Genomic DNA, 13,415 nt, shown 5'->3' with positions numbered 1-13,415 from the left:
ATTTCAGAGAAGTTTACACAATTACAACGAGAAGGACAACGAGATCTAGATCTAGGTGCTCTTGTACATCAGTCAACGAAAGCAAGCATGCAGGTACAACAGGCAGTGAAGAAAGCTAATGGCACGCTGGCCTTTATAACAGGTGGAATTGAGTATAGGAGTAAAGTGGTCCTTCTGCAGCTGTACAGGGTCCTGGTGAGACCACACCTGGAGTATTGTGTGCAGTTTTGGTCTCCAAATTTGAGGAAGGACATTCTTGCTATTGAGGGAGTGCAGCGTAGGTTCACAAGGTTAATTCCCGGAATGGCGGGACTGTCATATGTTGAAAGATTGGAGCGACTGAGCTTGTATACACTGGAATTTAGAAGGATGAGAAGGGATCTGATTGAAACATATAAGATTATTAAGGGATTGGACACGCTGGAGGCAGGAAGCATGTTCCCGCTTATGGGTGAGTCCAGAACTAGAGGCCACAGTTTAAGAATAAGGGGTAGGTCATTTAGAACTGAGATGCGGAAAACCTTTTTCACCCAGAGAGTGGTGGATATGTGGAATGCTCTGTACCAGAAGGCAGTGGAGGCCAAGTCTCTGGATGCATTCAAGAGAGAGTTAGATAGAGCTCTTATAGATAGCGGGCTCAAGGGATATGGGGAGAGGGCAGGAACGGGGTTCTGATTGTGTATACTCAGCCATGATCACAGTGAATGGCGGTGCTGGCTAGAATGGCCGAATAGCCTACTCCTGCACCTATTGTCTATTGTCGATACATGAGGTACAGGCAGGATAAATGCAGCAACATTTTCTACTGAAGTAAAGAGGTACTACAACAAGAGGTTATCAGTAAAGGGTGAAAGGTGAAAAGTTCAGGGGGTACAAAGGTGTAACTTGTTGACTCAGAGGGTGCTAAGAGTGTGAAACTAGCTAGCAGCGCAGGCAGTACAAGCGGTTAAGAGAAGTCTGGATAGATCCATGAATGATAAGGGTATAGAGCACCAGGGCCCGGTGAAGGTTGATGGGAATATGTAGTTAAGTATTCCAGCATGGAAATAGATTGTCCAACAGGCCTGATTCTGTGCTGTACTTTTTTAGGACTATGACAGATCAGCCACACATTGTTTGGGAACTCATGGAGCCAAGACCAGATGCGGTTAGCAGGTTTCCCTCTGTCATGTACGGCAGTGAAGCCGGTTGTCTCAGTTTACAATCTGACAGTTCAATATTCATCCTGGATTAATGAGATGTGATGAATCTGCCCAACGGTTCAGACAAGATTTGAAATTGGTTTCAGACTCAATGCCTGTTCAAGGTCCAGATACGCAGCCACTGCTCTGATATCACACTGATAAATGCAGCATGTGTGAGAGAAAAGAAGCTGAGGCTGAACCTATAGTTCCCAGTGCTCCCCAATTTAACAGCTGAAACCAGATCTGCTGGAGACAAGTCAGAGATCAAAGTCTCCATTCCCATGTAGAACGCCAAGAACGTAAAGATTAATTTTGGTCACCATACACGATACAGTTCTGTGACAATACACACACTACACTCACCTCATTCTCTTCTCTACTGAAATGTCCCTCGTTTGTCAACATCCAACCGAGTCTTTCAACCTTTTCTTCAATTGCTTGTTGGAGTCTGTCCCTGTAGAACTTTGTCAGTTGGTACAGTCGATACTCCTCCCCCTCTGCCAGGAGGTCAGAGATTGTGAACTCTGTATCTGGGAATATAAAAAGGAAAATACAGGTTTGAACTCAGATATCCCTCGTCTCCACCGCTCTCACCCAACTCAACAAAAAAAAACATGACTTGAACCTGCTCGCAGATACAAAAAGGGATTAATTCTCCATCTCCAAAACTGACCTTAAAATCGAACCAACAATGTTCTAGCCATTACTTTAATAAAGGACCATATTTAATGCAAACCTGTCCATCCCCCATGCGGCCCACTCACCTATTTCAATTTCGGGTTGGCAATAAATGCTGGGACTGTCGGTAATATTCCCTTCCCAGAGATACTCTCTCCATCCTGGCGAACACATTTCCCTTAATGCACATCGTGGAAATACTCTCTTATCTGGACAACTGCATGTCCTCCAATGCACATCCTGGAAATCCTCAGAGCAGGTAGTACATTTCCTGTAGTGGGATAACGGCTGCCCCACTACACCACATGTACCACACCCACACATTCCCCCTCTCTCTGACCAACCCTCCAACAAGGAATCGCATTTACCGTCCTCCCTGCCACATTCTGCAAGCACATCACTCTCATATTTCACTCACCTGCTCCTTGTTGGGGACTTGACAATTCCGTGTTTAATGAGCTTCCGAGCTGACAGGCAGTCGCCTCACTTGTGCTGGTTCCAGGGTCCGGATCAGTGTCTCTGACGTCACTGTCTCTGGTCTGACAGGCAGTCTCCTCACTTGTGCTGGTTCCAGGGTCCTGATCGGTGTCTCTGACGTCACTGTCTCTGGGCTGACAGGCAGTCGCCTCACTTGTGCCGGTTCCAGGGTCCTGATCGGTGTCTCTGGGCTGAATTTTCTCCACTTCCTCTGCGGCCGTACTGCATTCTGGGATATTGCTCTCAATCTGACCCTGTTTTGGTACATTGCTTCCCTTGTCCCGATCATCTTCCCTCGATGATCCGCCTGGTAAAATCCTCTTCAGTACTTTTCCTACTCGTTTCGATTTCCTACCTGAAATAAATTATGAATTGCAGGTTAAACGATTATGATTTAGATCTGAGCAAAACTGATTCAGACTGCAATTTAGCTGTGACTCTGGCTGACCAGATTTGGAGTGGGACTGTGCTGGGTAATGTGAACCGTACATCCTGTTTGGTGACCATCCTGATAAGACGGTGACTGGACATATTCACTCCCATTAAAATAACAGGATAGACACAGTAATGCTAATCACTTAATTTACAGCAGTTGAATGATGACCATGGGATCTTAATGCAACGGTGTCCAGTGATACTGGGAAATGAAATAAAGATATGACGTCAAACTTACCGGCCTGTAATTTCTCGGATTACTTTTAGATACTTTTTTAAACAATGGAACAACATGAGCTATCCTTCAATCCACACCCGTAGATACCGACATTTTAAATTTATCTGCCAGGGTCCCTGCAATTTCAACACTAGTCTCGTTCAAGCTCCGAAGGAATACCCTGTCAGGTCCTGGGGACTTATCTACTCTGATTTTCCTCAAGATAGAAAGCAGCTCCTCCTCTTCAATCTGTATAGGTTCCATGACCTCACTACTTGTTTGCCTTATTCCCGTTCACTCCATGCCAGTTTCGTTTGTAAATAGAGATGCAAAAAACATGTTTAAGATCTCCCCATTTCTTTTGGTTCCATACATAGCCGACCACTCTGAACTTCAAGAGGAACAATTTTATCCCTTACTATCCTTTTGCTCTTAACATACCTGTAGAAACTCTTTGGATTAACCTTCACCTTGACTGCCAAAGCAACCTCTTGTCTTCTTTTAGCCCTCCTGATTTCTTTCTTAAGTATTTTTGTGCAGTTTTTATACTCCTCAAGCATCTTATTTCCTCCATGTTGTCATACATGTCATACATCTCTCTCTTCTTCTTTATCATAGTTCCAATATCCCTTGAGAACCAAGGTCACACCCTTGCCAGAGAACAACCTGTCCCAATCCAAGGTTTTTAGACCCTTTCTCATTTCTTCAAATTTGGCCTTTTTCCAGTTTAGAACCTCAACCCGATGACCAGATCTAACTTTATCCACAATCAAGTTGAAACTAATGGTGTTATGATCACTGGAACCAAAGTGTTCCCCTACACACATTTCCGACACCTGTCCTAACTCATTTCCTATTAGGAGATCTAATATTGCACCCTCCCTAGTTGGTACATCTATATATTGATTTAGAAAACTTTCCTGAACACATTTTACAAACTCTAACCCATCTAGACCTTTAACAGCGTGGGAGTCCCAATCAAAGTGTGGAAAATTAAAATCCCCTACAATGACAACTTTCTGTCTCCTGCAGTTGTCTGTTATCTCTCCGCAGATTTACTCCTCCAATTCTCGCTGAATATTGGGTGGTCTATAATACAACCCCATTAATGTGGTAATACTTTTCCTGTTTCTCAGCTGCAACCATATGGCCTCGGTAGACAAGCCCTCGAATCTGTCCTGCCTGAGCACTGCTGTAACATTTTCCCTGACTAGCAATGCTACTTCCCCACCCTTCATTCCTGTGCCCCATACCACGTTTGAAATATTGGAACTCTGGAACATTAAGCTGCCAGTCCTGCCCCTCCTGCAGCCAAGTTTCACTAATGGCTATAATGTCGTAATTCCACGTGTCAATCCAGGCCCTCAGCTCGTCAGCGTTCGCCACAATACTCCTTGCATTGAAATAGACACACCTCATAAGATTATTACCACCATCAAAGAGCCATTCTGATTTTGCATGAACTTTTAACATTATTTATTTTCACCCCCGCTCCACTATCTGCTCTGGAGCTCTGGTTCTATAGAATGGACTTGATTAAGCTGGAAGGAGTTTAGTGGAGAATGACCAGTGCGTCACTGGACTAGGATGTTGGGTTTTCTATTATATGGTTCGTCTGGGACCATTTGCCCTGGATAATTGGATCTTGAAGGGTGACCTTACACATATACTTAAACATAATCAGGGGCCTAGATAGGGTAGATGGTCATAGTCTTTTTTCCCGGGGTAGAGGAGTCTAAGACTCGAGGGCAGAAATTTAAAATGGACCGAAGGGGCATTCGTTTATGTGGCGGGTGATGGGTATAAATTACATGCAGCCAGAAGAGGCAGTAAACACAAATAAATTTACAAAGTTCAGAGGATGTGGGCAGGGAAAAGGATAGAAGTCTATAAGGGAAATTTGGGAAAAGCTGTGGGAAAATGGAGCAAGCACAAAAGACATTTGGATCAGCATGAACTAGCTAGGCCGAAGGACCTGTGTCCAGGCTGTTATGTCTGTTTTATTCCCCCCGGAATCAGAGTTGAGCACAATCACAGTGCCTACTGGGGACTGAGACATTTGGTCATTGGCTATACCGGGTTTTCCATCAGAGATCCTGGGAATTTTAAATCCAGGTAGCAGGCCAACTTAATAGGGAAATATTGAGAACTCACATTCACCATTTGTACACAGCGCAGACATGGATTCGGGTATTAAAATACTGAAGCAAACCACATATTTATCCAGAATGAAATGTCATCTGATCTTCAACCATTCCCAATGCTGCCAATGTTCTCGGCTTGGCTACAGAGAACAGATTTCGGAAACTCCCCTCATCTCCTTTCCACAGCAGCCAAGAAAACCAGGAGGGAGTTGATAGCTGCCGTTCCAAATCCTGAAATGCTCGTTTATCACACATCTCTGAATTCCTGGAAATGCTCCTACCATCTGGTTCTGAATTTTATAAATGACAGTTGGAGATATCTTACACATCAGGGCCTGTCTCGAGGTGAAACAGAAGCTGACCCAGGACTTTTACATAGCCCACAAGCCCGCTGTTGCATTCCTGTGTTTCACTCACAGCCATCTGATCAAGGAGTACCTGCTCCTTTCACTCAGGTGAAGCTTTGAAGCTCACTCAGGTGAGTGGAGTGATTCGACCATTACCGGTGTCAGGTCCCTGAGCAGGAACTGTTACATTGATCAATTACTTCAAGGCCGCTTTACCAGTGGGATCAATGATACTGCTTGATGAAAGTTTTCTGTGCCCAGTTAGCATCTGTGTAAGTTTGTTCATCTGTACTAGTGTGTGCCAACAGGACAGAAGTTCAGTTAGAATGATCCCAGTGATCATACCTTTGTCCATTCTGTATCTGACTGACGATTGTTGATTGCCGTCGTCTTGTTTACACTTTGGTCCCGGAGCAGGAAAGCTCCACCTACTGGTGATACCCTGAATTACAAACAAGCAGACAGTGAGTCAGAGAGAATACGATTACAGTATTTGCAAATAACAGTATCGCCATCCCCTGTATCAGAGCATCCGTTGGCTTAGGGACAAAACATTTCCTGTTAACATGAACTCCCACACCATGTCTGTGTCTGTCCAGTGCATCTACTGATAGAGTTACAGAGTAACAGAGCACAGATAGAGACCTTTCAGCCCAATGAGACAATGCTGACTACAGTGCTCACCGAGATGGTCCCAATTTCCTGTGATGGGCCCATTTCCCTACTGGCCTCTTCACTCCATCTACACATCCCAACTGCTTCTGGAATTATACAATTGGGTCTGCCTCATCCACTTCCTCTGGCAATTCCCTCCACATAATCACCACCTCTACATGAAACCGTTGTTGCTCGCGTTGGTTTTTCAATCTGTTTACAACTCCTCTGCCCATTTAGATCCCCTATAAGCTACCATAATCTTCACCGTGAGTACCATCCACTAATTTTGTGCCATCAGCGAACTTACTGGTCAAGCCTTGTACCTCCACATCCAAATGTTTGTAGGATAGTAACTGTTCTGGAACCTGGCGTTGCGTGTCCTCAGGCACCTGTAATTTCTACCTGATGGCAGCAGCGAGAAAAGTGCATTGCATGGGCGGTGAGGATCTTTCATGATGGATGCTGCTTTTCTACGGCAACATTTCATGTAGATAAGCTCAATATTTGGGAGACTTTTACCCGTGACATACTGGACCAAATCCAGTACATTTTGAAGGATTTTCTTCTCAAAAGCATTGGTGTTCCCCGACCAGTCCGTAATGCAGCCAATCAGCAGACTTTCCACCACACATCTACAGCGGTTTGCCAACGTTTTTGATGACATACCGAATCTCCACATACTCCTGAGGAAGGAGAGGCACTGTCGTACTGTCTTCGCAATTATATTTATATGAAAGGTCCAGGACAGGACCTCTGAGAGTGAGACCCAAGGATTTAACGTTACTGACCCCCTCCAACTCGGATTCTCCAATGAGTACTGGCTCAAGGACCGCGGGCTTCCCTCTCCTGAATTCTACAATCAGTTTTTTGGTCGTATTGATATTGAGTGAGAGGTTGTTGCTATTACACCACTCAGCCAAGTTTTCAGTCTCCCTCCTGTATTCTGATTCAACACCCCTTTTGATAGAGTCCACAACAGAGGTATCATCAGCAAACTTATATATGGTGGTGGAGCTGTATTTAGCCGCACAGTCACAGGTGTAAAACGAGGAGAGCAGGGGGCTAAGTACACTTCCCTGTGGTGCTCCTGTGCTGATGGAGATTGTGGAGGAGATGTTTTTGCCAATCTGAACTGAGTGAGGTCTACAAGTGAGGAAATCCAGGATCCAATTGCACAAGGATGTATTGAGGTCAGGTCTTGTAGATTGCTGAATAGTTTTGCGGGGATGGTGTTTTAAAAGGTACTCTGATAATTGTTACTTTGAACTTACTCAACTTCCCTAATGAGGCAAATGACATCGAGCTGCAGCTCCAGTTCCTTAACTCATTCTCTGCGGAGTTGCTGCTTGGTGCACCTGGTGCAGATGTGGTTATCTGGGAGGCTGGAGATCTCCCAGAATTTCAGTAATTTCTCTTTTTTTTATTTTAAACAATTCACAAACATCAACTGATTTCACAATGCTTGTGATGTCCTGAACAGATTTTCCTGAAATGCAATGCCCATATTCACTAGTTTTCTCTTCATTCCGATACATCAATGTTCACAACATCCATCCCCAATACCTCCGCACCTCACTGTCAATCTGTTACATCTCCTGCTGAGGTCACTTGTCTCTTCACTGAGGGGCAGTGATCAGAGACTTAAAGAAAAAAACAGGCAGCTCTCCTTCTTGGGCTGTTACTGAACAGTGGCTCACCAAAGATAACCGAAAAAGCAAATAACAAAGCTTTACATCATGTACTGTGAGTTTAATTATGAGCAAGAGTAATGCGGCAACATTCTATAATAGTGAAATTGAAGCTGTATTGGCTCCTTTTACCCTGCGTCATGCTGCATTTAATTCAGCCTGTGCTGGTGATGTTCCCCCAGTTCACTGCCCCAGAGGCGAGGGTCCTCTCCCAATCCCGACTCCGCAGACAAACCCAACACAGAATGGAAAGGAAACTGCCGCCCATCCAGGAACAGTGAGCATGCGCAATGACTGTTGCACCATCAGTGCGGGGCTGAAATGAAACCTACAGATGCTGCAGATCTGCGGTAAAATGAGAGGGGGACACAGGGTCCTGTGACTGGTGGAGTGTCTCCCGTGACAATAAACCGGATCCTTATTTTAATTATGTGGAAATATCAGATAGACTGGAAATTCGGGAGGGAGGTTTAATTGAAGTGTACACATTTTTGAGTAGCTCAGAAAATAGAAAAGACTACATTCTCACACAAATGGGTAATATACCCGGAAACACTGGCTGCATTTCGGCCGGTTGGAAGAGTGGAATGGAGTCAGGAGAAATATATTCCCCACCTGCAACGGAAGGTCGTGACAGATGTAGATCTCACTGCCTTGTCCAAACGGGCGAAAGATGTGTGTGGTCCCAGCATCACAGCCTCATCCCCACCCCTCCCGAGGAGCAGAATAACAGGGGCTGAGCGTTAGCTCATCCAAGGCGGTTTGGGGTGCAGGTCCCACAACCCGGACTGACCCCGGCAGGTTCCGTCCAGGAAGCGGGGCGAAGGCCGCCAGTTCGATTGAGATAACGGGTCTCACTGCCCAGCATCAGACCTCCTCACTCGGGACTGGTCTCAATACTCACCGATGGGAAAGTTATGTCTTCACCCCGCAGTCAGTGATCCAACCCCCGGCTCCCCGCCCAGGGGACTTTTTCCGACCCCGAAACCTATTCAACAAAGAATGGAATGGAAAACACCGCCCATCCGGGAATGCGAGCATGCGCATTATGATCAATGCGTCATCAGAGGGGAGGACTGTCCAGGGTGATCAGCTTTGGGATGGAGTGGCTGCATCCAGTGCAGAGTCGTGTTGCTTAGGATTTTCATAAACAACAGTTTTATTGATGTTAGCTGGAATTGGCAGCAGGGAAACCACATATTGCATCAGGTAACAGAACACCTCCCGTACACAGTCTTATCTCCTGGGAAACTAAACACTTTCACAATGTCGACCTTAGGTATCCCTTCCTCTAAAAGCGACTGAATCATGCAGATCGCTGATCACTGAGAGCAATTATGGTTTGATGGCCATTAAAGTTCGCCCTGGGTGGTTTGGATGGAGTTGATGTGGAGTTCGGGGTGTCACAGTGAAAGAACCGGACAGCCAAACGCTCTGACCTAGTGACCTCCAGCCACGGATGGTGCCGCGGTGAACCTCCTGCAAAGCGCAGGCGCGGTGCCGACTCCAGCTGACGCCGGCGGGACTCCTGTACGAGCGGCGGTGAGGAAGGGGCTGATCTCTGCTTTGAGTAAATAGAGGGTGAGTTGCGGTGGGAAATGTCCGGTTTCGAGCTCTGCCGGAAAGCCAGAGGCTCCGGGCTCTCCAGTCTTTCAGTCCCGGTTTTGCGCCTGAGCCGGGATTGTGGGATCAGTTAGATGCGGGTCCCCTTGCTGGGAGGGTGGACCTGCGTGAAGAGGTTCTGTCTGTGTGTGCGGATGTGGGCTGAATGCTGGGAAGGATTTGGAGCGATTGGCACAGTAGAGGGAGGGTAGGATATTGAGCGTTATCGGACGCAGTTTTTGGACGTGGAGGACGGACATGGGGCAAATTAAGTGGTAAACTAGGGAGGATCTGATCCATTGGATCTGACAGGATATGTCAGGAAGCAACAATTTTCTCTTCATATTAATTAATTACTGTCTAATGTTGCTGTTAACATTGTGTTTGTTACAGAGTCCCAGAACCTACAAAGTCTCAGTCTACAAATCTCTGGTGAGGCCGCACTTAGAGTATTGTGTTCAATTCTGGTCACCTCATTATAGGAAGGATGTGGAATCTATGGAGAGGGTGCAGAGGAGATTTACCAGGATGTTGCCTGGATTGGAGAACATGTCATATGAAGCAACGTTAGCAGAGCTGGGACTTTTCTCTTTGTAGCGTAGAAGAATGAGAGGGGACTTGATAGAGGTCTACAAGATTATGAGAGGCATAGATAGGGTGGATAGTCAGTACCTGTTTCCCAGGGCACCAATAGCAAATACCAGAGGGCATAGGTACAAAATTAAGGGAGGGAAGTTTAGGGGGGATCTCAGGGGTAAGTTTTTTACACAGAGGGTTGTGAGTGCCTGGAATGACTTGCCAGGGATGGTGGTGGAGGCTAAAACATTCGGGGTAATTAAGATCTTCTTGGACAGGCACATGGATGAAAGAAAAATGGAGAGTTATGGGGTAGTGTGGGTTTAGTACTTTTTTTTAATGATTATATGGGTCGGCACAACATAGAGGGCTGAAGTGCCTGTACTGTACCATACTGTTCTATGGTTCTAACCTAGACAGCCATCACCGACATGGGCTGCGAGTACAGATTGGGAATGGAGAGGGGGTGTCAGTGACCTCTGCATAAGAGAAGGACATGGGTTCGTACAGCCTCCTGTGAGATATAAATGTTCTCACAGTGGGATCAGAACTGGTGCCATATCTGGAGTTAAGAAAATGGGATATTGCACAACACAATCATCACATGTCCTACCGGCTAACAGGAATAAAATGCTTTTAATATAAAATTGAAAGTAAAGTGCTGGAAACGGTACATCAGATTGGATCTGAGGAAAGAGAAACTGTGGAAGACCCGGTGTCAGAACTGGACTGTCCAAAATGCTGCCCGATCTGCTGAATGCTGTCAGCGTTTTCTCTTATTACTTGAAATGTTGCGCAACTATTGACTGATTACAAGATGTTTGTGATGGCCTGAACGAAGCTGCAAAACTTTAATGCCCACATTCATTAGTTTTGCCTTCATTTCAACACAGGGGTAATACAGTCGATGCATTCAGTGCTCACAACATCCTCCGCATCCCACTATCAATTTGTTTCCTAACAAAGATTAACACAGCGGACATTTGGTAACATTGAAACTAAAATCAGAATGGCTGTCATTAACCTACCACGTACTGTATTGAATAAATCCTCTCGTAATCCAGGTAACAAACACCGATTTCAGAAATGACTCAGTAAGGCAAAATACTTCACAATGAAGACATCGACAGAAGAGCGATTGCTGGTATAATCATTGTTGTGATACAGGCTGGACAGATATTGAACAAGACATTTGATATATATCATTGAGGTGGTGGGATACAGGCTGGACAGAGGTTGAACAAGATGGTTGATATATATCATTGAGGTGCTGGGATACAGGCTGGACAGAGGTTGAACAAGATGGTTGATATATATCATTGAGGTGGTGGGATACAGACTGGACAGAGATTGAAAAAGATGGTTGATATATATCATTGAGGTGGCGGGATACAGACAGGACAGAGGTTGAACAAGATGGTTGATATATATCATTGAGGTGGTGGGATACAGGCTGCACAGAGGTTGAACAAGATGGTTGATATATATCACTGAGGTGGTGGGATACAAGCTGGACAGAGATTGAACAAGATGGTTGATATATATCATTGAGGTGGTGGGATACAGACTGGACAGAGGTTGAACAAGATGGTTGATATATATCATTGAGGTGGTGGGATACAGACTGGACACAGATTGAAAAAAGATGGTTGATATATATCATTGAGGTGGCGGGATACAGACAGGACAGAGGATGAACAAGATGGTTGATATATATCATTGAGGTGGTGGGATACAGGCTGCACAGAGGTTGAACAAGATGGTTGATATATATCAGTGAGGTGGTGGGATACAGACTGGACAGAGGTTGAACAAGATGGTTGATATATATCACTGAGGTGGTGGGATACAGACTGGTCAGAGGTTGAACAAGATGGTTGATATATATCACTGAGGTGGTGGGATACAGGCTGGACAGAGATTGAATAAGATGGTTGATATATATATCATTGAGTTGGTGGGATACAGACTGGACAGAGATTGAAAAAGATGGTTGATATATATCATTGAGGTGGTGGGATACAGACTAGACAGAGGTTGAACAAGATGGTTGATATATATCATTGAGGTGGTGGGATACAGGCTGGACAGAGTTTGAACAAGATGTTTGATATATATCAGTGAGGTGGTGGGATACAGACTGGACAGAGGTTGAACAAGATGGTTGATATATATCATTGAGGTGGTGGGATACAGACTGGACAGAGGTTGAACAAGATGGTTGATATATAATAGTGAGGTGATGGGATACAGACTGGACAGAGGTTGAATAAGATGGTTGATAAATATCATGAAAGATCCCCACAATCCTGAACATTCTCACTTCTCACCCTCCCACAGGGGTGAAGATAAAATAAAACAGAAACACACCACCAGGCACATGGACTGTGTCCATTCTGCTGTTAGAAGCGAACAGCGTGATGAGTGGACTCCTGACCTCACAGTCTAAATCGATGTAACCTTGCACCACATATCTACCTGCACTGCACTTTCTCTGTAACCACAATGATTTGTTTTACCTCAATGTACTCCTGCAATGTATTGATCTGTGTGGAGAATACCGAAGACACGATTTTCACTCTAACTCTGTACATGGAAAACATTCCCCATTTCAATTGTGTGGAAATAATAGACAGCGTGGGCTGCTCCTTTGGAAATTCCGGAAGGAGTGTACACATTTCCGAGAAACACAGATAAATGAACAAGACTTAGTTCTCGCATTAATAGGGCCGTTTCCAGTGTGCTGGAAATATGTAAAACAATAACCGACCCCAGGCATCGATCCAGGTGAAGTTTGGATCCGATACCGGGCCGGGTGATGGAGGTAAAGTTCACCAGGTACATCTTAATGGATGGGTTCAGTCTCGGCATCACCACCTCATCCCGCTCCTGGGACCAGAACACCAGGGGCTGAGCGGCGGCTCACCTCAGGCGGTTCGGTGTAAAGGTCCCATAACCCGGACCGACCACGACAGGTTGTATCCTGGAAGCGGGACGAGACCACCGGTTCGAGGATGTTAACGGGACTCCCTGCCCATCATCAGGTGCCCAACTTCCCCCGGGATCGGCTTCAGTATTCACCGATGGGAGAATGTCGGTCGCGTTCACTCCTAGTAACCGGTTATCAATACTCACCGATGAGAACTTGATTATTTGTTCCAGGAGACAGCGATCGGACCATCCGCTCCCAGCAGACGATCCGCTTCAACAGAGAACAGAAAGAAAACCCCGCCCATCCGGAGTCAGTGAGAGCGGGGGCGGGGCCTCGGAAGCGAAAACCTGAGATACTGCAGATCTGCGTTTGAAATGGGAGTGAGAACCTGGATCACGTGACGGTTGGAGGGTTTCCCACCTGAACCGGTGACTCTGCTCCTCGCCCCTCATGCCCGACCTACAAGCCGCATTTTACA

General features: G+C 45.7%; 1 protein-coding gene across 1 annotated transcript in view; it reads right to left on the bottom strand.

The window, feature by feature from the left end:
- Nucleotides 1–13,193, bottom strand: part of LOC140724415 (NACHT, LRR and PYD domains-containing protein 3-like) — a 130,759-nt gene extending 117,566 nt beyond the window's left edge. Inside the window, exons 1-4 of the mRNA XM_073038864.1 lie at nucleotides 13,141–13,193; nucleotides 5,828–5,924; nucleotides 2,281–2,694; nucleotides 1,548–1,714 (exon numbers count right to left, since the gene is read on the bottom strand). Coding sequence (XP_072894965.1) covers nucleotides 1,548–1,714; nucleotides 2,281–2,694; nucleotides 5,828–5,837 — 591 coding nt within the window. The 5' untranslated portion in view covers nucleotides 5,838–5,924; nucleotides 13,141–13,193. The remainder of the gene's footprint in view (nucleotides 1–1,547; nucleotides 1,715–2,280; nucleotides 2,695–5,827; nucleotides 5,925–13,140) is intronic.
- Nucleotides 13,194–13,415: the final 222 nt, after the last annotated feature.

Source organism: Hemitrygon akajei, unplaced genomic scaffold (genome assembly GCF_048418815.1).
Source record: "Hemitrygon akajei unplaced genomic scaffold, sHemAka1.3 Scf000208, whole genome shotgun sequence".
NCBI classification, from domain to species: Eukaryota; Metazoa; Chordata; class Chondrichthyes; order Myliobatiformes; family Dasyatidae; genus Hemitrygon; species Hemitrygon akajei.
This window is presented reverse-complemented; position numbering and strand designations above follow the sequence as displayed.